Here is a 26,133-nt window from a genome sequence, read left to right on the forward strand (position 1 = left end):
GGAAGTCAGCTGGCTCTATGGCCCCTGATCACATCATGGTCCCCCAGTCAGGCACAGTCACTGGTGTTGCTACCAGAATGCTCAGAGTCATGAGAGAAGGATCAATTATGCCAGTAAAAGTAAGGGGGATAATTTTGCTAACAATACCAATGATAATAGGCTAACTTTTAACAAATAGTTACTACATGTTGAGTATGTAAGGAAGCCCCCCTAATTGTCAGATTCTGCCTTCTTCTAGCCTCCCCTCCCTTCTAAGTCATGCATAATCGTCACCTGTAAACTTGGTCTTGTCCCAATACCTCAAGCTGGTCTGAAATGCAGGAAAGAAGGATATGAAGATATTTGCCTCATGATCTAAAACTTCCCTCATAGCTCAGTTGATAAAAAAAATTTGCCTTCAATGCAGGAGATCTCAGTTTGATTCCTGGGTCAGGAAGATCTGCTGGAGAAGGCATAGGCTACTCACTAAAGAATCTGCCTGCAATATGGGAGACCTGGTTTCCACCCCTGGGTTGGGAAGATCCCCTGGAGAAGGGAACAGCTACCCATTCCAGTATTCTGGCCTGGAAAATTCCAGGACTGTATAGTCCTTAGGGTCACAAAGAGTCAGACACAACTGAGCGACTTTCATTTTCATTTTCACTAAAACTGAAAACCAAATCACCATTCCTTTTAGCCTGACTCAAACTTTGGGCCCTATTTCTTGTCACTGGTCTGCTGCTTTCTGTCTAAATTACTCCTCGACTTGTGTCTTGGTGCTGATAATAGTACCCTCTAGACTTTAAAGTCCATAAAAGAAAAGGTAACATTAGTCTTATTCACTTCTGTAGTTCCACTAGTCAGTACTCAATGACTGGCACAAAACATACTCAACTGTTCATTAAATAAACTGAATGTAACATCAGTCTAGCCCTTATACTTCATCTCTCTTAGTATAGTATTCCTAATCTCAGCAGCAGCAGCATTATAAGCTACCACTTACCATTTACTGCGTGCTGATGCTTTATGTATATTATGTTATTTTATACTCACAAACCTTGAAAGGTAGGTGGTGTCATTTTCATTGCACAGAAAAGTAAAATGAAGCTCCACAAAGATAAATCATTTTCAGAGTCTATCTCACAGAACAAGTAAATGGCAGAGCCTCACTTCAAACAAAGATCAGAGTTACTCCAGAGAGAGCCACTGTGTCCTCTCCTCTGGGCTCCCCAAGTAGTTGCAGTGACCTAAATCCCAGACCAAGGATCTTGTTGCCTGCTACTAGTCTTTCCCGATGTTAAATGCCCACATTTCTGATGACTATCTGTCCCTGGTCCACCTGGGCCAATATTCCTACACTGGGCTATTTTGCTGGAGCTGATTGCTCTCTCAAAGACCATATGACTACACATCTTCTGTAGCCACATTCTTTTATCCAAAGTCCTTCCTCCCCCAGGTATACCAGTGACAGTTTTAAGCCCCAAAAATTGCAGCTAGTTAGAGTACATCTGGAATGCACAGGCTGGGAGGACAGAGCGCAGAGAATGAGTGACACCCAAAGGCTTTTAAAATTACCAGGGGGTCAGGTGAAAGAAGCAAAGTATAACTATCCACAACGAAAGGTAGAAGTGGGTGGAACATAGATGGAAGAGTTGAGTATCAATGATTAGATGGACCTGAAATGGGAAAATGATCAAAAACCCAACAAGGGAAGCTTGAGTGATTGCCACAAGTTGACCTGCTATGCCGCAACATCTCTTTTTGGAAACTGGCCTAGGGTGAAGAGGATTGAGTTGATTCAACGAGTACCCACTGCATACATGTGTCCGCATTTTCCTCTGCCTAAAGACATGCATTTCTGTAACCCTGGCCTGACATATAATAACCTTTCAACACTTGCTTTGTTGGATGAATAAATCAGCCAGTTGTTTTTGAGGACAGTGTATTTGCGCCAACATTTCTTCCTAAAACTACCAGTGTCTTCTCTATTTCCAGGAGAGAAGACCAGCTTTCCTCAGACTGCTGCAGTGAAATAGACCACACCAAGCGTAACTGGCAGTATTATGCCACCTGAGTCATATATTGCCTTCTGAAGCATTTATTGTATTCTACTACTCTCTTACATATGGTTTCATATATCACCCCAAAATCCTGAGGGATATATCCTAAGATCTTTGTTGACACTCTCATACATAATAGTTGAACACCATTGTAGATTACGGGGCTTCACAGGTGGCACTATGGGTAAAGAATCCATCTGCCAATGCAGGAGATGCAAGAGACATGGGTTCAATCCCAGGGTCAGGAAGATCCTCTGGAGAAGGAAATGGCAACCCGCTCCAGTATCCTTGCCTGGGAAATCCCCTGGACAGAGGAGCTTGGTGGGCTATAGTCTGTGGGGTTGCAGAGTCAGACACGACTGAGTGACTGAGTACACACATTTTAGGTTATAGTTTTGTCCATGAAATTCAGTAGAATCTAAAAGAAAAATTTAAGCGACCTTTTTCCAAAATTTATTTTACTAAACACAAAACTGATGGCATTAATTATACCACTGGCTTTCATTGTTAAATTGTTGTTAATGAAGAAACACGAGTCTGGGGACTTCCCCAGTGGTCCAGTGGGGAAGACTCCACCTTCCAACGCGAGGGAAGTGAGTTTGACCCCTGGTTGGGAACATCCCACATGCCGTGGGGTGAGGCCAAAAATTTAAAAAATAAATAAATAAAAGTTTTATTTTACAAGAGTTGCTACAAAATGGGAGGATGAGTGAAGAAAATGTCTAAGTTGTGTGTACACTGGGCAACAGACTGGACACCCTTGCTGGCTTCCATGTGCCAGGTGCACAAGGTAGGTCATTCTAACTTGCACCGTGACACATCTTAAAAATACCTTCATTCCATGAGCCTTTAGGATTGCTTGCAAGTAAGTGAAGCTATAAAGTTTAAATATACAAACATTAGGGCTCTACTGCACAATTTGTTCTTACCAAGTGGAGGAAGCAGTAAGGCATCCTGGCCAAAAGCATGGGCTTTCAAGTCTTACAAACTTGTATTTTGTACCCAGGCTCTATTTTGTAGTAGCAGTGTACCCTGGGGAAAATTACTCACTCTTTTCTGAGCCTCAGTTTTGTCATCTGTTAAAGAAGGCTCATCATCATAATCACCTCATGAGGTCATTGTGAGGATAAAATAATATGCAAAAAGTACGAGGGCCACTGGTAGGTGTTTGCTTTTTATTTGTATTGTTATTATTAGATTACAATTTCTGGGCAGGGACTATGCCATTTGTTTGCCCAAATCCCTAAGGAAACCATAAAAAAACAATTTATTTAAAAGCCTGGGCTTCTAAAGGACTAAGATTTAATTTCCAGAAAGGAAAAGACTTCTATAAAATATAGGTCAAATGAGGTGTGAAGTAATGAGACACAGCAAGCCTCCTGCGACCTCTTTGAGGAGAAGCGATAGCAGTGAAGAAAGTGGTTCTGGGCCCCCTTGAACATCTTTAGCAATCAGCAGACTTAGGGATTGAAGGGCATTTCATCTCTCTTAAAAGTAGTGGGAATATTATGCTCATTTGAGCTTTCTCAGCTTTGTCCTAGAAGTCAAAATTGAATGGATTTGCTTACCCAGGAAAGAGTTGGGAGAATTTCTATCTTTTCTCCATTCTTAAGGCAAACCCAGCTTCATTACCTCTTCTGTCAGAGAATATCTCAAAGCGTCTGGCAAGCTCTTTGCTGCAGACAATCCTGCTTTTGAAACTTTTACTGATCTGCAAAATAGGTGAATCTGTGCTCTTGGGAAGAACAAAGATTGATAGAGGATCTGCAGCAACTGTTGCCACAGATTCCTTAACAGGTGAAGTGACACAGGAGCTAGTTACCAAAGAAAGATGTTTTTTGTTTTGGGTTGTTGTTTTGTTTTTTTTTTTCCCCTTGGCGGTGTGAGGAGTGTGCTCTGCTGTGAATATGTTGTCTTCCAAATAAATACCACTCCCATCCTGGAGTGGAGTTGCTCTTTTTCTACTGAGGAGTTGGTATAATTGGTATTTGTAAAAACCATCTAATGCAGGGGCTATTGGGTGAAAGTAGAAAAGTGAAAGGAAAAAGAGCAATAGCAAAGGAAAAAATTGTATTGCAGTCACTTTAGCAAGCATGTCCAACACAATGACTTAACTCTAAGAAAACTGTAATAACTGTCACTTACTGGGCCCTCACTCTGGGCCAGTTATCAGAATCCATGCATTATCAGATTCTCACATTTGATTCCCAAAATGAACCCACAAGGTAGGAGGTAATGTTTTCTTTGTTTTAGAGATGAGAAATTTATGACTCAGAGATACTAAGTGACTTGTAGAAGGACACACAAGCTGGTAAACAGTGAAGCCAGGTGTTAAGGGTAGGTTGTAGGGACTACTAAGCCCTAACCACTAGATTTACTGCCCCAGAGGAGAGAAAAGCTCAGCTGACTGAGGAAGACCTAGCAAGGATAGTTTCTATACAAGGATAGTTGAGGATCTGAGAAACAACACTGTAGATACTACAAATGAGGTGAGTGAAGAGTCAAGGGAATATAGAAGTAGGTAGTAGCTCCATCCATTTATCTGGGACTACATAGTACCTAGTAAAAGAAGAATGGATGGTCAAAATTGGACCACATTTTTCATTAAATGTGTATTTTTTTAAATCATTATATATGTTTACCTGTATATAGTGATAAATCATTTTTATATACATCCCTCATTTTTTCCTAAAGTCCCAGGTAGAGAGTGTGCATACAGTATGAACTTGGGGTACAAAGTGAAGCAGAACAAAGACTAACAGACTTTTGTCAAGCGAACACACTGGTCATAGCAAATACCCTCTTCCAAGAGCACATGGACAGAGATGACTGTCCACAAGGAGATGACTCTACACATGGACATAGCTAAATGGTCAATACCAAAATCAGATTGATTATGTTCTTTGCAACCAAAGATGGTGAACTGGCTGTGGCTCAGACCATCAGCTCCTTATTGCAAAATTCAGGCTTACATTGAATAAAGTGGGGAAAACCACTAGACATTTCAGTTATCACTTAAATCCCTATGATTATACATAAGGGATATACAGTGGAGGTGATGAATAGATTCAAGTAATTAGATCTGGTAGAGAGAGTGCCTGAAGAACTATGGACAGAGATCCCTAGCACTGTATAGGAATCTTTGACCAAAACCATCCCAAAGAAAAATTCAAGAAGGCAAAGTGGTTTTCTGAGAAGGCTTAACAAATTGAGGAAAGAAGAGAAGTGAAAAACAAGGGAGAAAGGGAAAGATATGCCCAACTGAATGCTGAGTTCCAGAGAACAGCAAGGAGAGATAAGAAGGCCTTCTTAAGTGAACAATGCAAAGAAATAAAGGAAAACAATATAATGGGAAAGACTAGAGATGTCTTCAAGAAAATTGGAGATATCAAGGGCAAATTTCATGTAAGGCTGGAACGATAAAGGACAGAAACGGTAAGGACCTATCAGAAGCAGAATAGGTGGCAAGAATATACAGAAGAACTATACAAAAAAAGGTCTTAATGACCCTTTTGGAATAACCACGATGGTGTGGTCACTCATCTAGAGCCAGCCATCCTGGAATGTGAAGTCAAGTGGGCCTTAGGAAGCATTACAACAAACAAAGTTAGTGGAAGACATGGAATTCCGGCTGAGCTATTTCAAATCCTAAAATACGATGCTGTGAAAGTGCTGCACTCAATAAGATCAGCAAATTTGAAAAACTCAGCAGTGGCCACAGGACTGGAAAAAGTCGGTTTTCATTCCAATCCCAAAGAAGGGAGGTGTCAAAGAATGTTCAAACTATCATACAATTGCACTCATTTCACATGCTAGTAAGGTTGTGCTCAAAATCCTTCAAGCTGGGCTCTGGCAATATGTGAACTGAGAACTTCCAGGTGGACAAGCTAGATTTAGAAAAGGCAGAGGAACCAGAAATCAAATTGCCAACATTCGTTGGCTCATAGAGAAAGCAAAGGAATTCCAGAAAAACATTTACTTCTGCTTCATGGTCTATGCTAAAGCCGTTGACTGTGTGGATCACAACAAACTGAAAAAATCTTGGAAAGTGATAGTGAAAGTTGTTCAGTCATGTCTGACTCTTTGTGACCCCATGGACTATATAGTCCATGGAATTCTCCAGGCCAGAATACTGGAGTGGGTAGCCTTTCCCTTCTCCAGGGGATCTTCCCAACCCAGGGATCAAACCCAGGTCTCTCACATTGCAGGTGATTCTTTACCAGCTGAGCCAAAGGGAAGCCCTTAAGAGATGCAAATAGCAGATCATCTTTCCTGTCTCCTGAGAAACCTGTATCCACGTCAAGAAGCAACAGAACTGGACATGGAACAACTGACTGGTTCGAAATTGGGAAACATGTATGACAAGGCTGTATATTGTCACCCTGCTTATTTAACTTATATGCAGAGTACATCATGGGAAATGCCTGGCTGAGTGAATCACAAGCTGGAATCAAGATTGTCAATATCAACAACCTCAGATATGCATATGATATCTCTTTAATGGCAGAAAGTAAAGAATAACTAAAGAGCCTCTTGATGAGGGTGAAAGTGTAGAGTGAAAAAGCTGGCTTAACACACAACATTAAAAAACTAAAATCATGGCATCCAGTCCCATTGCTTCATGGCAAATAGATGGGGGAAAAGTGGAAGCAGTGACCAATTTTATTTTCTTGGGCTCCAAAATTGCTGTGGATGGTGACTGTAATCATGAAAATAAAAGACACTTGCTCCTTAGAAGGAACGCTATTACAAACCTAGACAGCATACTAAAAAGCAAAGACACCATTTTGCCAACAAAGGTATGGTTTTTCCAGTAGTCATGTATGAATGTGAGAGTTAGACCATAAAGGAGGCTGAGCACAGGAGAACTGGTGCTTTTAAATTGTGGTGTTAGAGAAGACACTTGAGAGTCCCTTGGACTACAAGGCGATCAAGCTCATCAATCCTAATGGAAATCAACTCTGAATATTCATTGGAAGGACTGATGCTGAAGCTGAAGCTCCAGTACTTTGACCACCAGATGGAAAGAGACCACTCATTGTGAAAGCCCCTGATGCAGCAAAGAGTCTTCCCCAATGGCTCAAGTGGGTAAAGAATCTGCCTGCAATGCAGGAGACATGGGTTCGATCCCTGGGTCAGGAGAATCCCCTGAAAAGGAAATGGCAACCCCCACCAGTATTCTTGCCTGGAAAATCCCATGCATAGAGGAGCCTGGAAGGCTACAGTCCATAGGTAAGCAAAGAGTCAGACATGACTGAGCACATAAACTCATTACTCATACTCGATGCTGGGAAAAATTGAAGGCAAAAAGCAAAGAGGACGACAGAGGATGAGATGGTTAGACAGCATTACCAGCTCAGTGGACATAAATTTGAGCAAACTCTGAGAGATAGTGAAGGACAGAGAAGCCTGGCATGCTGAAATCCATGGGGTCACAAAGAGTTGGACATAACTGAAGAACAACAAATCTTTTACTAGTTGTAAATCCACTGAGACCCACAGCAGTTGAACCAATCTTCCCTTACACCACTGAATAAATCTCTGACATTTTTGCAATTCTCTGACACTGGCAACTGCATTACCATCTTGGCAACTCCTCTCTCCCTCCCGCTCTGCACTTGTCTTGGTGAGATTTCATTCCGTGAGTACATTTCAACATGGCCATTCCCCATCCACACTTCTTGTCCTATAATTTTAGGGATTTCAGCTTCCAAAATCATGTAGAAGCAGATTATGATGGGAATAAAAATCTAAAAATCAGTGGGGAAGAGTGGCATGTCATTTTCTTTAGTAATAAAGATTCAATCCAAAAAATAACAAAATCACATTTGAAAATGTCTTAAATTAGCCAAGATACAGAAACAATCTAAGGGCTTCCCAAGTGGCACATATGATAAAGAATCTGCCTGCCAATGCAGGAGACTAAGAGACACAGTTTCCATCATTGGGTTGGGAAGATCCCCTGAAGGATGGCATGGCAAACCATTCCAGTATTCTTGCCCAGAGAATCCCATGGACGGAGGAGCCTGGTGGGCTATGATCCATAGGGTTGAAGAAGTTGGACATGCCTGAAGCAACTTAGCGCACACACACGCAGAAACAACCTAAATGTCCATTGAAAGATGAATGGATATGTGTATATATACATACCATATCTTCTCTATCCATTTCTCTATCAATGAACATCTAGGTTGCTTCCATGTCTTGGCTATTGTAAATAGTACTGCAGTGAACTTTGAGATGTGTCTATCTTTTCGAAGTATGGCTTCACAAAGCCAACACAACATCAACTATACTCTGATATAAAATAAATTTTTTAAAAAATAAGTGGATAAAGCAGATATGTAATAAACACATATGCACACACACAATGAAATATTACCCAGCCACACACAAAAAAATGAAATCTTGCCATGTGTGACAACATAGATGGATCTAGAAGGTATTATGTTAAGTGAAATAAGTCAGACAGTGAAAAACAAATACCATATGATTTCACTTATATGTGGAATCCGAGAAACAAAACAAATCAACAAATAAAGCAGAAGCATACTTATAAAGAGAAAAAACTGGTGGTTACCAGAAGTGAAGAGTTTTGGATGAAAGATACAAACTACCAGTTATAAAATAAATAAGTTATGATAGCTTGAGAAATAAAGTAGTCAATAACATTGTAATAACTTTGAATGGTGATAGATGGTTGTTGGACTTATCATGGTGATCATTTCATAATAAATTTGCATATCTGAAATTAATATAACATACATAAACCATACTTCAGTTTTTTAAATTACCTATTAAATTTGAGATGTGTGATTTTATATATACAACTATGTATAATAAATTTATTACAGTATATAATAATACATGTATATAGTAGTCATATATAATAATGACTATACTCGCTTAGGATAATTAGAATTATCAATACTATTTAATTTCATTTTTTCTCTCCCCCTAACATTCTACTGAGCCTGTATATTTTAATTTATATAAATTTAATGTACTTACAAGGCAGTTTTCTATAACTATCAACATGGTTGGGAGAGGCTTCCTGATTCTTGGGTTGTTTTGTTATTGGATCTCTGATTTAGGAAATAAACAATGTGGACTTTTTTTTATTTAATTTTTTTTTATTATACCTTCTTTCATGCCATGGGTTATTCTTTTGCAAAATAGCAAACTATATGTAAGACATAGATTTTGAGTCTCAGTTTCATTTGATAGGTCTTGTTTAATTTTTGTCCCAGAGTTTGCTAAAAGTTTTCCTGTTAGGTTTGAATTTTTTGTTATAAGTTTTCATATTTGTGTCATGTGTGTACTCACACACACATATGCCTTTCTCTTTATTATTCTATGGAAAGAAGTTAGGAGATGATGCATCTGAGGCTGCTGAATAAATACAATATTACTAGATGTTTCTATATTATTTAATAAGTCTTTATTTGAAGAGTTGTGTTCCTGAAGTTTGTGTAAGGATTAACTTCCACATCTGTACTTTCTTAATAGAATTCTTAGTAGGGATAACTGTGACTATATGGATTAATCATTATCCATGGGGGAGGGTGTCTTCATTTTATTCCTCTGTCACTCTCTCCTGCCAAATGCATATTTTCCCTGGCACATTGAATGCTCAATGTGATTAGCTAATGTTACTTTCCTATTTAGCAAGAGGAGAACATTTTCAATTTTGCCTCCATTAGAACCTGATCCTCATATACCAATTTAATGAATCCTTCTGTAGGAAGTGTATGGATGGGCCTTTGTTCCAGCCGGGGGCAAAATACTGGGTTTTGAAGCTCTGCTGGAAATGGTCTTCTTCTCAGTCTTCCAGTGACAAAATTATGATCATAGCTCAGTACTTGAGATGAACAAAAGAAAATTCCAATTGATAAATAGTGTCACTGGTTATCTAAGAACTGTGCTAGAAGAGATGGTTGAGATATGGTCCTCATCCTAAAGAAGCTTCCATTCTAGTGTGAGAGTGAAAGTGAAAGTGAAAGTCGCTGTATCCTGTCGGACTCTTTGCGACCCCATGGACTGTATAGGCCATGGAATTCTCCAGGCCAGAATACTGGAGTGAGTAGCCTTTCCCTTCTCCAGGGGATCTTCCCAACCCAGGGATAGAACCCTGGTCTCCCACATTGCAGGCGGATTCTTTACCAGCTGAGCCACAAGAGAAGCCCAAGAACACTGGCGTGGGTAGCCCATCCCTTCTCCAGCGGACCTTCCTGCGCCAGGAATTGAACCTGGGGGTCTCACACTTAACCAAATAGCTGACATATGTGTGAAGAGAACTGTAATAGATGAACAAAATGACAACCTGACACACACATGAGATGATTAATTCTGCTTGGGCAGCAGTCAGAGGAACAATCAAATAAACAAAAATCCAGTTCACCATTGCAGGAAATAAAAGGGCAAAAATATTGTGAGAAAGAAAAAAAAAAAAAGATCAGCAGCAGAAACAGTAGTAAATGGAACATAAACTAGTTTCTGGAAATCTGATGGAAGAGCTGAGTTCTGAAAGATGAATATGAATACAGGCAAATACATTCCCAGGTGGAGAATTCAGCATATCAAATTTGTTTAGATGTGAAAATGCTCACTCTGACCCAAGAAAAATAAATTTTCCACTATGACTTGTCTTGGGGTGCATGCTTGGAGTGCTGGAGGTGAAGTTAAAGACTAAGAATGGCCTCCTAAGTCATACTGTTGATTTTAGTATTTGTCTTATGGGTGATTAAGAGGTGCAGAAGAATGGTATGGTCATATTTATGTTTTAGAAAGAAAACTGGCAACAGAATAGGGAACTGAGGCCAAGAAAACAGTTGGGTATAATTTGTTCCTGCCAGCTAAATGTAAAGCTTGCCTTCCATTGTTCGTTGATTCTGGAATAAGGTTAAGGCAGAGGAGGAAATAAAAAGAAAGAAGGAAAAGAAGAAAGTTAAAAGAGGAGGACAGAGAGAACTCTCTGGAGTAGTTTATATTCATCAATAGTAGGAGTGAGGAAGTGAAGCTTCTGTTCCTTTATCTTATACGGCTCTACGGCATCCCAAGCCCGGAAACAGGAACTACTTACTGGATACTGTCTCCTGGTTTTCTGACACCTTTCTCTATCTGTCCCTTATATCTGATCTTGTCAATAAATTTTGACTTTTTTTTTTCTACTTACGTGACTGTGCTGGGTCTTAGTTTCAGCACGCAGGATCTTTAGTCACAGCATGCAAACTCTTAGATGCAGCATGTGGGATCTAGTTCCTTGCCCAGGGATTGAACCTGGTCCTCCTGCATTGGAAGTGGGAGTCTTAGCCACCACACCACCAGGGAAGTCCCTAAATTTTAATTTGAAAAGAAACCTTTTTTATCATTCTTGCTGTCATTACCAACACTGGTTTCCAGTTAAAACCGTTAGCACCTAAATGAAATCCTGGAGGTCTTATTTTCCCTCTTCTTTTCGAATGCAGCCCATAGACAATCCTCCAAAAGCTCTGCTTTTATCATTACAAGTCCCGCTCACAAGCTTAATTTGGAAGTGTGTGTGTGTGTTAGTTGCTCAGTTGTGTCAGACTCTTTGCAACTCCATCGACTGCAGCCCACCAGGCCCCTCTGTCCATGGGATTCTCCAGGCAAGAACACTGGAGTGAATTGCCATTTCCTTCTTCAAAAGAACTACAGAAAGAAAGTGAAGTCGCTCAGTCATGTCTGACCCTTTGCAACCCCATGGACTGTAGCCCACCAGGGTCCTCCATCCATGGAATTTCCTAGGCAAGAGTACTGGAGTGGGTTGCCAGTAAGAATGAAAGTCAAATTCTCAAAATAAACTTTAAGACTCCTTCCTACTTACCATATGATTACTCTTCATTTCCTGCCTTTGGTCATAGTTTTTCTCCCATAAATTCCTTTGGAATCTTCACTCCTTCCTCTATACGTATCAGAATCCTTTTAACCCTTCAAATTATTCAAAGTTCAGCTCAAACTATTTTTTTTACACTCTTTTTGGTGGGTAAGGAAAAGCTACACTTTTGTTTTGTACCAAGGTATGAAACTTCACTGTGAAAGTCCTCATTTCTTTACATATGTTATTAACCTGAATGTTTGGCAAGTTCTCAAAAATAGTTCAACAGTCTGATAACCCAAAAATGTGAATGTTATTTAGTTCAATTTGACCCATATCTACTGTATACCTACTTTGTATAAAGGATTTAGTTAACCATTCTCAGAATGTCAGTGCTACAGGATAAATATGTCAAATGGCTGCTCTCGAGGAGAACAGATTTACTCATTAGAGGATTATTTCCACTTCATCTATATGATTAGTAATTTGTAATTTTTCAAATAAGATTCTCTCCTTTCATTGAGTTCGTGAGTACTATAAGTAGATGAAATTGTGATGGAAGTTAGTGTGTTTAAATGGCACACATTTCACCTTTCACAGCAAGAATTCAGTCTCAGTAGACATAGAAATGCAATCTAATCTTCAATGTTAGACTATGTATTTAATTTTGATTGATTATATTGTTAATTATTCCATATGTCTTAGTGTACTTGGGGTGCTTCCCCCGTGGCTTAGTGGTAAAGAATCTGCCTGCAGTGCAGAAGACATAGGAGATGTAGGTTTGATCCCTGGGTCAGGAAGATCCCCTGGAGGAGGAAATGGCAACCCACTCCAGTATTCTTGCCTGGAGAATCCCATGGATGGAGGCGCCTGGCAGGCTACAGTCCTTGAAGTTACAAAGAGTCAGACACGGCTGAGCAACTACACATTAGTATATTTAGACTGCTATACCACAGAATGGGTAGATGGTAAACAATAGAATTTTATTTCTCACAGTCCTGGAGGGTGGAAGTCCAAGATCAGGGTCCCAGCATTGTTGGGATCCTCTTCCAGGTTCAGGCTGCCAGCTTCTCACTGTGTTTTCACAAGATAGGAGTAAGGGAATTCTCTTGAACCTCTTGGGCATGAATCACATAATCTCATTTGTGAGGGGTTCTGTGCTCATTACATCCCAAAGGTCCCACCTCCTAATACCATCACATTGGGGATTAGGATGTCAACATAAATACTGGAGGGAAACATAAACATTCAGGCCATGGTACCACATATATTAGAACAACTGCCTTCCTCAGCAGCTAGAAGTTTGGGAAACTATAGTGCATCCTTTTTCCACACCATCCTTATACAAGTATCTGTACTGTTTTAAGATTTTTCTGCTAGTAGTTTTAAAGGAAAGCAAAAGTAATCTCTTTCAATTATTTCACCTGACAGGAAAATTTAACAAATGAATTACGAACAGGGATAGTTAGACATGGGGTGCCTAAAGGGGACTGTCTGTAAGGAGGCAGGCAAGCCTGATAAAAATTTAAGACTAAATGTATAGTCATGTTACCCCTGACATTTACACCAAGAACCATTGGCCTCTAGTACTTTAAGCATAAATTATAAGGAAACCGGTTGAAAGAAATCAATTCCATTAGACAGGAAACACAGCTTTCCAAATTATGTGAATTTTATCCCAGAGGCACTTGAATATCACAGGGAAAAATAAAAGATTAAGCCTCACAAGAAAGTAAAAGTACCCTATGTTATAATCTTTGGCCAATACGTTCTAATTCTTCTTTTTCATATCTTTAAATACAGAATCCCCTTCACCTCCAACTGAGTTTAGAAAATTCATTAAGTTCTGATGCTGATGTCACTGTCTCAATCCTGACCATGAACAACTGGTACAATTTTAGCTTGTTGCTGTGCCAGGAAGACTGGAACATCACCGACTTCCTCCTCCTTACCCAGAATAATTCCAAGTTCCACCTGGGCTCTATCATCAACATCACCATCAACCTCTCCTCCACTGAGGACCTCTTGAGTTTCCTGCAGGTCCAGCTGGAGAGCATTAAGAACAGTACACCCACAATGGTGATGTTTGGCTGCGACATGGCAAGTATCCGGCGGATTTTCGAAATTACCACCCAGTTTGGGGTAATGCTCCCTGAACTTCATTGGGTACTGGGGGATTCCCAGAATGTTGAGAAACTGAGGACAGAAGGTCTGCCCTTAGGGCTGATTGCTCATGGAAAAACAACACAGTCTGTCTTTGAGTACTATGTACAAGATGCCATGGAATTGGTCGCAAGAGCTGTAGCCACAGCCACCATGATCCAGCCAGAACTTGCTCTCATTCCCAGCACAATGAACTGCATGGATGTGGAAACTGCAAATCTCACGTCAGGACAATATTTATCAAGGTAGGATGCAAGGCCTGGGTTATATCCCCATTCATAGGACTGTGATAGGAAGTAAAATATTCCTGTAGTGGGGAACACTCAATCCTGTTTTTAAGTCCGTGGCTTAGTGCCATACTAGTTGTGTGTTCTTGGCAAGTTTTTTTTAAAAAACTCTGAGTCTCCGTTTTCTAATTAGTAAACTAAGATAATATTGAATGTAGCTTAATATGATAAAGAGACCACAAAATTATATACAAGAAGTTCCTAACACTGTGCTCAGCTCGTAGTAAATGCACAACAAATGTTTCCATCCCTACTCAATCTTTCCTGTATCAACAGACTTGGACAAATCTCTCTAAATCTTTTCAGAGAAAAAAAATTTAGTCAAGGAGGAGATAGACTTTTCTCTCTACTCCCAGGTTATGATGCATTAGAGAGAATAGAGAAGTGGTTAAAGACATAGACCCTGGAGCCAGACTCTCTGAGATTGAATTTTAGCTCTGTGACCTACTATTTGCATGACTTGGTCAAGTGATTTAACTTCTCTGAGCCTTAGTTTCCTATGTCCTATACCCACTGATGTAAAAAGGATTTAATAATAGATCCTACTAGCCATGGAGGGGAGAAGGCAATGGCAACCCACTCCAGTACTCTTGCCTGGAAAATCCAACGGATGGAGGAGCCTGGTAGGCTACAGTCCATGGGGTCGCTAGGAGTCAGACACAACTGAGCGACTTCACTTTTGCTTTTCACTTTCATGCATTGGAGAAGGAAATGGCAACCCACTCCAGTGTTCTTGCCTGGAGAATCCCAGGGACAGGGGAGCCTGGTGGGCTGCAGTCTATGGGGTCACACAGAGTTAGACACGACTGAAGCGACTTAGCAGCAGCAGCAGCAGCCATGAAGGAGTTGTGGTGGATAGACAGTTGATGATAAATAAAAAGATAGATAGATAGACAGAACTAAGTTCTATAAGAGTAAAGTATGTGCATATATAATTTTATGTTATATATATGTGTATATATTTATATATGTGTGTGTGTATATATATATGTGTGTGTGTATATATATATATACACTTTTTTAAATTAGCCACCTTTCTTTGCAGTTCCTCAATTTGATTCAGAAGCTAGAATGAAAAAGCCTGTTTAAGTTAAAGAATAATCCATCCTATAGACATGGTTTTCGTGATCCCCAGAAAAAGAAGTCCTTAAAGGGTATTTTACAAGGACCTAGAATTTTTTCAGAAAAAGACCACCTATAGTCAGACAGGTCAAATGAGAGGATTATTGCTGTTTCAGAAGTGAAGGTTTAGCTATAGTCTGATCCCATTTTCAGGAAGTCTTCTTGAAACAGGATCATCTGACTATGTTGAAGAGCCCAAGGCAATCTCACAGTGTCTTGCCTTTTAAAAGACATGAACACTTGAGGAAAGGTCAGAAGGTCACAAGCATTTTACATTTAATTTCACATTAAGCATCTCCTATGTGCAAAGCAACATGCTAAATGTCATATATGTGGCAAAGTTTAAGCACAGTCTAGCTTTCCTGGTTGCTCAGTCAGCAAAGAGTCTGCCTGCAATTCGGGAGACTTGGGTTCAATCCCTGGGTTTGGAAGATCCCCTGGAGAAGGAAATGGCAACCCAATCCAGTATTCTGGCTTGGAGAATCCCATGGACAGAGGAGCCTGGTGGGCTACAGTCCACAGGGTCACAAAGAGTCAGACATTACTGAGTGACTAACACTTTCACTTTCACCCTAAAGAAGGTTGTTAATAAAATAATTTAAAATTAACTTATTAGGAATCTATTAATGATAAAACTAAATGTTCTATCATCATCTGAACTCTCCACTTTTCCTATAATATATTTGAATTGCCTCAATATTAAAGTCTATGCGTGTTTTATTTTATAACCACTATCCAGATTTAATCTACTGTTTTGGAACTAGCATGTAATTGAGACTCAAGATTTTATCTCAGATAAGAAACATCCTCCTTCATAACAAAAACACAAGCAAGTCTTTAGCTATAATTTCAAATAATCATTATTTTGGAAGGACAATCTTAAACAGTAGATAGAAAATCCACTTGTGAAAACTATATTATTATTTAATGTCTTTCTGTCTCATATAAAATGGAGAGCACAAGAAAAGTAATTCTGTTGGGAGCCTAAAAATGTTTAGAAGCTACAGAGAGAAATATTTGTTAACTTCAGTTGTATACATATCAGGGGTTCATTTTATCAAGATAAAATTGATCTTTCTGGCTCCTCAAATTTTAGTTTATCCAATGGCACTTTGTACATGAAATTATGTGATGGTACTTAGCCCATTCCATCAGCATTATTTGTCTATGTGTCTGATTTCTGAACTAAAATATAAATTCTATTAAATGGAGACACTATTATTCAATCTAGTTTAATGCCTAGTGTATAGAAGCTACCTAATAGACATTTACTGAAACAAACATAGAAGAAGAAATGGAGATTTTATATTTACACCCTACATAATCTGTTGCTCTAGAAGAATAATGAGTGGTTAATAGATAAATAGAATTTTGTCTAAACTAAAAGCAGAGTTTTTAAACTTACCTAGATACCATCTGGTTTTTTTCTTTTCTTTTCTTTCTTTTCTTTTTTTTAATAGAATGTTTAGGTTAGTGAATAACCTCTGACCTTGTGGCTATTTCCACATGTTTATTCCACAGACTTTGAAAATTGTAAAAGAAGACTGTGAGGTTAGGGAGCCTGGTAGCAATTCACAGTGTATATGGGTCAGCAACAATATTTTCATCTCCATGGATGTGTTTGAGAATGAACTCAAAGAACTTCAGGAAATATCCTTAGAACCTCTTAAACTCCATAAGGAACAGAGTCAAAGAAAAAGTTTCAAAATGCTCAGGAAAGGGTCAAGGGAAGTGGGCAAAGCCCTGGAAGGAGTCTTTATAATGAATAACTGAAAAGCTGCCTTAAGCTGTAAAACATCTGTGGATTTTTCATCATCCTTATTTATTTTGTTGAATATAGTCTTTTGGAAAGTTCGTTATTCTCAGTCCATAAGTCACATCTGCATACAGTAATTTTCTTAATTGTTCCTAAATTTTGTGAGGCTGACCCTACTTCCTCACTGCATAATGAAAGTCACGAACATAATGAGCCATGAATAGCAAGTGCCAGAGTTATGCAAGCTTTCATTTCTCACACAGTCATTTTCAGTTTAGGCTGACAGAATTGTTAACATTTTAAAATGTTAATGAAATCACCAAAAACATGACTTTTTCAGCATAGGCCTTTAGACTAGGAAAAAATCATTTCTCATGGCAGACTATATAGACATAATTACAGGTAAAAGGGATTTGATCCTTCCCAGGTCCCCACATGCCAGAGCAAACATCCATCATCACTAAATGTAGACAAAAACCACTTGGGGACCAAGTTCATAGTGTTATCTTTAGCAATTTATTTGCAAGTTGTTTTTATTAAATGTAAATCACTTTGAAGCAATAGTATCTGATGTATTGTTTGGCAATAACTTCATCAACACATATGCAATACATGTGTGAAAGTGAAGTCACTCAGTCGTGTCTGACTCTTTGCGACCCCAATGACTGTAGCCTACCAGGTTCCTCTGTCCATGGAATTATCCAGGCAAGAATAATGGAGTGGGTTGCCATTTCCTTCTCCAGGAGATCTTCCCAACCCAGGGATTGAACCCCGGTCTCCCGCATTGTAGGCAGACGCTTCACCATCTGAGCCACCAGGGAAGTCAGTGATTATTTGTTGAGCTAGGGTGAGGCAGACAAAATAAAGGGCTGCATCCTGCCATTTTGGAGTATACAGCCTAGTGCATGAGGTTATAAAGTAAGTAAATGTATAAAACAAAGGGATCTGTGATTGTTAAAAATAGAAACATATTCAGATACACAGGGAGGAAATAATGAACTCTTCTCAGAGAGTTAATGATGAGGAAGAAATACTGGAATTGGATCTTGATAAAAGAATAGAAGTATTCTGGTTTGCAGCAGACTCACAGGCACAGAAAATGGCATTGCAAATTCATGGAGATCTGAAGAAATTTAGTACAGTTGGCACATCCATTGCCTATGAAAAGAATCTGACATGATTCTGGAAAAGTTGTTAAATTGATAGCATGCCACATGGGACTTTTATGCTAAGGAGTCTGCATTTTATATGCATACTGGATGTCACTTGAAAGCCAGAACATTAGCCATGACATATTTATAAAATCATCATTTTGTAACAAATTAACCAAAGTATCATAGCATAAAAGCCTTACAAGTAATTCTTAAAAAACCATAAAGATATAAAAATTGTTTTTATTTCTCAAAATTGGTTTTAGCTTTGCCCACATTTACTCTCTTATCTCATTCTAAACACCAGTCTCATGAAAATGAAGAGGAATTGAAGGACTTGCCTGCTGTTCCTAGAATTAGGATTTGCTCATGCTTATCTGAAGGCCCTGGGTGGTAATGAATCTATCTTCCCAGAGAAAGATCCCCTTGAGTCACTCATAACCTGGTCAAAGGGAGTTAGCCTTCCTTTAATAATTCCAAGAGCCTAGACATGGATTGATACCTTGTTCCCCTTGGCATAAGAAGTCCCTGACTCTTTAGTTAATTAATCATCCTGATAGCTATTCTAACTTCTCAGCAGGCTATGGAATCTTATCTTTCTTCTTTGAATAGCTTCTGCAGTTCAGTTCTGTATCAAGTGATTAATTCATTTGTTCATCCACAAGCATATATTGAAGCTTACTAATATTAGGCTAGGACCTTGGCTAATGCTGGAGACACAAAGAATAGAAAATAGTGGCCCTGCTTCCAGGAAGCTTACAACCCCCTTCTATCATTCTTTTACCAAGAGACAATGTGCTCCTCCACTTATCCATGTTTTTTATCCATTTTCTTTGACTTAGCTGTTTGGTGGTTGTTATTGTTGTCTAGTCACTAAGTCATGTCCAACTCTTTTGCAACTCTGTGTACTATAGCCTGCCAGGCTCCTCTGTCCATGGGATTTCCCAGGCAAGAATACTGGAGTGGTTTGCCATTTCCGTCTCCAGGGAATCTTCCTGACCCAAGGATTGAACCCACATCTCCTGATTGGCATCACTGACTGAATGGATATGAGTTTGAGCACACTCCAGGAGATAGTGAAGGACAGGGAAGGCTGGCATGCTGCAGTCTATGCGGTTGCAAAGAGTTGGACATGACTTCATGACTGAACAATTCTTTACCACAAAGCCGCCAGGAAATTCTTTACCACAGAGCCACCAGGAAAGCCAGCTATTTGGTTATCATTCCTCACTGAGACCACACTCATTCTACTAGTGATTATCTTCCTATACTAGCTGGCATTGTTATGCACCTCCTCAGTTGTCCTTGAAAAATGGTTCTGTGTGCTAAAGAGACTTTCCCTCCCAGGCTATGCTCATCTTTATTCTTATATGTTCAAGTAGTACCAAGATTCGTTGGCCTTTCACTAATTGTAAATGTTGATTTATTTAGTGATTCTGCATGTATTAATCAGATTGTATTATGTGTTAAGTATTACAAGGCACTAGGAAGCTTCAGAAAAGAAGACTAAAACAAAATACCCATTCAAAAGTCCCAAAGTATAAACTGATGATGGTCTCCATCTCATTACTGGATAGTAGAAGGGTTCCAGAAAAACTTGAGCTGGCATGATATAATTCTAATTTAGGGTATTCCTCTTCACCTTTATAATAGTTTACTGGCATTATGACCCTGGCAAAGCTATTTAATCTCTGGAAATCCTGACTTCCTTAATTATAAGGAATTCTTACATTGAAAAGTTAAGTGGTATGCCTAAGGTCATTCAGTTAGTACTTTATAGGGGAAGATTTAAACTGTCTAAATCTAAGTTCCAGCCTTTTTCATAATTAATATTAACTTTCCTTAATTGTGATCCCATTACCTTATAATTCATATTCTTTCAGACAAAAGCTATATAAATCAGGATGTGTGGTTACTCATGTATAAATGTTCCTTTACTGAGGACCTCTATAGACTCAAACTAGTTAGCCTGTGTGTTTGAACATGTCCTCAAAAGAAATGCAGTTGCATTGAACCGGGAAGCCAGGGGCTGGATGATGTTAACACTGATTCCTTGGGTCCCCAGGGAGAACCCATTGCTGTGGGTGACCTGCTGTGTCCAGCTGGTACTCCCAACTTGACTTCCTCTGCAAGACTAACAGGGAGTCAGTACTTCCTGAAAACATGTGCTTTGGTGAATCCTGAGGACCAACAGTTAAGGTCTGTTTCCAGTAGGAACTCCTGTCACTGAACTAATTTGGCTAAATCCATTGAATTTGCCCCTCCCTCTGTGTCACTTAAGTCATGGCAAGAGCTGAGTCTAAAATTTTCTCTAAGTCATGAGGGCCTCAAATATAAGGAACAGTGAAAGATATATATTCCCTCAAGGCCCTGTTTTGAAGAATACAGCTTAAATTTGCTTAATCTAGCTTCCTGCAGGTTTTAAACTGGAAATTTCCCAAATTAGGAGAGCTTCCAGTGGAAATTGTGATCATATTCTTTGTTGAGTTTTTACTTTGTATGCATCTACTATAAAATTTGGAAATATGTCAAAAAAAAAAAAAAAAAGAGGGCAGTGTTGCAGGGCTTCCCAGGTATCTCAGTGGTAAAGAATCCGCCTGCCATTGCAGAAAATGCAGGAGAAACAGGTTCAATCCCTGGGTCAGAAAGATCTTCTGGAGTAAGAAATGGCAACCCACTCCAGTATTCTTGCCTGGAAAATTCCATGGACAGAGGAGCCTGGCGGGCTGCAGTCAACGGGGTCACAAAGAGTCGGACCCAAAAGCAACTGAGCACACTCACATTGAAGTTGTACTCTGAATTCCAGATCTTTACCAGGGCAACTTCCAACTCTAGTCCCTGTGAACTTCAGATGGGTTCTCAACTGATAAATACTATGCAGTGTCACAGGGCTATGCTAAGGGAAGAGATATTAGCACAGGGACTAGTGCTGGAACCAGATCTAGAAAACTGGAAGGAATTAAGATGGGATATTACACAAAGCAATGAGGAGTCATCTAAGGGTTGGGCATAGGCCATAATTATGGAGAAGAGTCAAGGTTTATATCAAAAAATGAAGGGAAAGGAAAACAACCTAAGAGTATGGAATAGATCCAACTACCACGTAGGAGAAAAACACAGAAAGAGAAAAGTACCAGCTTGCCAGTTGTGCCACATGAAAGCAGGAAAACAGAGCACTATGTCTATGTGTCTAATTCTTTTGACATAGTGATACCATCACATCACACACGCATAGCCCAAGAGGTATACTAAAACATGACTCAAGCATAGATTCGCATTTTTCTCCTCTTGGGAAAAAAGTCAAGAAGGATAAAGGCTCTACTTCTCCTCTAAGGTTTTGCTTTTTGGAAAAACAGACCCCAGGGGTTTATGTATACTTATGTGTATGTAGATTTAGCAGGTTATTAAATTGCTATTTTTATTAGCTGATGGAAATCTATTTTAAAAGATGAGTTTTGTAAGCTATTTTAAATAAGAATGTAATCAATGATTATAGTATGTAGGGCCCTCTGCTTTAAAGATTGAAATTTAGTAATTTCCAATTTTTATTAAATTCCTTATCATCAGAGAGGTTTCTCATAGAATTTATTTCTATTTTTGATCCTCTCTATTGTTCAGGGGGAAATGTGTTGGAATTTCAATGTTCTGAATAATCTATAAACTACAAATATAAATACTTCCTGGCTGATTGAGCCCCATTCTTCTGGCAAGTGAAGAAGTGCTCTTGAAGAGACACATGTCTGACTTGAGCAGAAGACATGTGTTTAATTGCATTTGCCCCACAAGCATCTCTGAGCACTTACTCTGGCCAGGCAATGTGTTGTGCCCAAGATCCAAGGTGACTCAGTGTCATAGACTGTTAGATGAACACGGAAGTCTCTTTCAGCTGGACAGCGTGCAATGTTACAATGCAGAGCAGTGGGAAAGGGAGGATGTCTCCATTTCCCTCAGCAACTGTATGGAAGAGACTGCTCTCAGAATGTGGAGAATGTCAAAATCCATGCCTTCAAGGATCTTACAGTCTAAAACCTCAATGACTGAATTAATCAGCTGCTAAATATTTACACATTAGGGTATTAAGGAGGATTCCAGAGGACAGTTAAGGAGTCATTTTACAAGTAGCTCAGAAAAATCATCTACATTTAATGTTTAATGCCCCACATATAGAGAACAAAAGCAAAGCGATATGCTCTGACAGAATTGGACCAAGGGTAAGCTCCGTGGCTAAGATGGCAAATTCATGTTATTGTAACATAGAGGCAGAGACAGATAGCACAGGGGTCTCATTAAGTGAGAGAGGCCACAAAGTAAAAGCTGAACTTAGTAGCTGGCCTTACAAATTGACAAAGATTCTCAAGGGCAATTAAAAATAAGGAAGAGATGGTGAAAGTGATGTTGAAAAATAAAGGGAAGTAAATAGATAGGTTTCAGAGGTGGGAGGGAGCCTAGCATGGCAACAATAACAACAAAAACAGTTAAATTAACTAATGGTGGTCAAGAGCTGATTTAAGACATGATTTCTTTCCTAACAGGATGGAATAGTGATATTTCCTTCATACAAAGCCCACCAAAAGGGAGAGGTGAAGAAGATAAAGAGGGGGGAAGACAAAGTTCAGAAAAATTAAGTAGAGAAAGAACATTAAAGGAAAAGGAGAGAATCATAGATAAACCCACATACTGGAAACTATAAGAATACTGGGGGAAAGGGAAATAGTCTAGAACCTGCAGAAGAGAGTCACAATGAGAGTAATTTAGGGAATAAAAGGCATTATGAAAAAGTCTAAGAATTAAGAAAAACTACACACATGGATTAAAGTACAAATATAGACTATGCATGGCTAATAATTCATACAACATGAGGTCTACAGAGGTTGTAAAAAAAATCAGTTTTTTAAAAGACATAAGACTATCCAAAGAGCATATACTTCAGGGGCTCTTCAGTGATAAAGAGCAGGGAGAAAACTATATTAATTGTGAACCTGTGACAAGTGCAAAATGTAGAATTTAGGATGATTTTTTGATTGGAAGATTCATTGCATGAGTGTAGATAAGAATAACATGAAGAAAAGATGGGATTTCTGAACATCAATGGATCTCTTCCCAACTCTTCTCCACTCCTTCCAGAAAAAGAAGAAAGGGAAATTTTAAAAATACTCCTTTGACTTGTTCTAAAAGAGCTTTATTGAGTTTTTTTCTGCTATGCTCAATAGATCTGGAACTAAATTTAAAATAATCAAAAAATATATATTTAGAGTCAGTGCATAAGAGCAAGGAAACCTGATAAAAATTAGGTGATGCTGATGCAAAGGGAGCTAGGGAGAATATCACTAGCATTAATGTAGCCAAATACTTCTAATCAGGCAAAGCAAAATATCAAAATTATGTTCTTACAGGCTAAAAAAATGATAGAGTTTTATGGAGGAAAAACAAATCTCTCATTCCTCTGGGAGAAAATATTAAACATGATGAGATGATCATGAGAAAGGAAATTTAGCTCATTTTTCAAGATATAAGAAAATAAGAGGATACAGAGATTTTAATGATACAAAGAAAGTTCCCAAAGGGAAAAATAAATTTTAAGGCTTTACAGAGCAAAACAGATATTCCTAGATACAGACATGATTAATGGAAGGCAACTCTAATGGGAGGATAAAGATAAGAGGACAATTTTAAAGGAAATGAAAAACAAATGAGACACAGACATGCAAAGAGACAAGTTGATGTGTGAAAAAAAAGAACAAATAGAAATAAACATATGACTTATATTCAACTGGGTTTGGAAGGAGACACATAAGGATGATGATACATTCGGGCAACACGAAGTTATTTTCATACGTCTTCAAAATGAAGGCTGCAAACAGCAGGATAGTTGATAGAACTAGTTCAAGACAAGAAAAGTTACAAATTTACAATGAATATAAAAAATAAGATTAAGGAAATTTTCAGTTCAGTTCAGTTGCTCAGTCATGTCCAACTCTTTGTGACCCCATGGACTGCAGCACACGAGGCTTCCCTGTCCATCACAACTCCTGGAGTTTACTCAAACACATGTCCATTGAGTCAGTGATGCCATCCAACCATCTCATCCTCTGTCGTCCCCTTCTCCTCCAGCCTTCAATCTTTCCCAGCATCAGGGTCTTTTCAAATGAGTCAGTTCTTCACATCAGGTGGCCAAGGAAATGCTGCAGGGGGCAACAAGTCCTAAAATCTTTAAGAACATGGCAGCATTATTTGTAGTGAGAGATTTTTATTTATCTTTAGTAAGTTTTAGAGCAAGTTTTTAAAAAGTAAAAATAATACATGAATAGTTAATCCAATAAATTGATAAATATTGCAGTTAATATTCTATTATTAAAGAATATATGAACATAAATATTTCCTCATCCAAAAAAGTAGAAAAGAGAGAGGTGGGAGGAGATCTAGAAAGAAGGAATTAACAAAACAAAAACCCAAACTAATTGAGGAAAAATCTTAAGATTAGTATAATGATGTTCTATGCAGTTCTGTAGCAACAAATTCCTAGCAAAATATCATTTGCCAAAATGAACCCAGAGAAATGGAAAGTTTAATAGAAGAGATTGAAAAAATGATTGAAAAATTGCAGTTTTTTAGAAAGCGCCAGGTCCAGATAGTTTCACAACTTACTCTTGCAAACTCAAGTGGGAAAACAAAACACTAAACATTTTAGTTGAAATTGATCTAATACATTTCTCTTGAAAGTTATTTGCTTTCTGCATTTTTTAAGAGTACCTCTGGTCTCATTTTGAAAGTAATACAATAAAACTTCTCTCAAATGAATTATAAGGGGGAGAGTATAATGAGTTCTATAATTTACTTTTTAAATGCCCTAAATGAGTTAAAGCAATCAAGGGAGAACTTCCACAAACTCTCTTGTCCTCATCCACCCACCTATTTGCCTCAGGGTTCTGTATTTTCTCTGCCTTCTCCCATGTCCATGCACCTTATCACAGCAAAGAGCATCACCCCCTCTTGCACCTTAGAGTACATCCTTTTTGCCCCTCAAGGGAACTGTCCCAGGAATTCTCTCTCTTCTATCCTACATCAACAATCTTTCTATTTTTTTAATTAGCTTTATTTACTTGTTCATTTTTGGCTGTGCTGGGTCTTTGTTGCTGTGCAAACTCAGTAGTTGTGGCTCCTGGGCTCCAGAGCACATGCTCAGCTATTGGGGCGCAGGGGTTTAGTTGCTCTGTGGCATGTGGGGTCTTCCTAGATCAGGAATCAAACTCTTTACCAATATTTATCAAAGATTCTTTACCATTGAGCCACCAGTGGTAAAAATTGGGAAGCCCCAATTTTTCTATTTTTACTAGATCATTGTTATCAGCTTAAAATCCTGCACACACACACACACACACACACACACACACACACACACATATATATACACACACACACACACATATATAATATTTATGCATGTATGCTTGCTAGGTCGCTTCAGTCATGTCCGACTCTGTGACCCTCCAGACTGTAGCCCACCAAGCTCCTCTGTCCCTGGGATTCTCCAGGCAAGAATACTGGAGTTCGTTGCCATGCCCTCCTCCAGGGGATCTTCCCTACCCAGGGATCAAACCTGCTTCTCCTGTGGCTCCTGCATTGCAGGCAGATTCTTTACCGCTGAGCCATGGGGGAAGCTCATAATATTTAGATATTTGCTTAATTTTTCCTCTCCACCACTATTCTATTTTTCTCCTCTTTATAGCGTAACTCTCTAAAGATTTATCTCCAGTTTCTCCTTTTCCATTTTCCCTTG

The 26,133-nt window shown here is 38.9% G+C and overlaps 1 protein-coding gene across 1 annotated transcript in view; it reads left to right on the plus strand.

Moving 5' to 3' along the window:
- Positions 1 to 26,133, plus strand: part of GRIN3A (glutamate ionotropic receptor NMDA type subunit 3A) — a 189,331-nt gene that overhangs the window by 40,285 nt on the left and 122,913 nt on the right. Inside the window, exon 2 of the mRNA XM_061164001.1 lies at positions 13,681 to 14,285. Coding sequence (XP_061019984.1) covers positions 13,681 to 14,285 — 605 coding nt within the window. The remainder of the gene's footprint in view (positions 1 to 13,680; positions 14,286 to 26,133) is intronic.

The sequence above is a fragment of the Dama dama genome, chromosome 16, assembly GCF_033118175.1.
Source record: "Dama dama isolate Ldn47 chromosome 16, ASM3311817v1, whole genome shotgun sequence".
Classification (NCBI taxonomy): domain Eukaryota; kingdom Metazoa; phylum Chordata; class Mammalia; order Artiodactyla; family Cervidae; genus Dama; species Dama dama.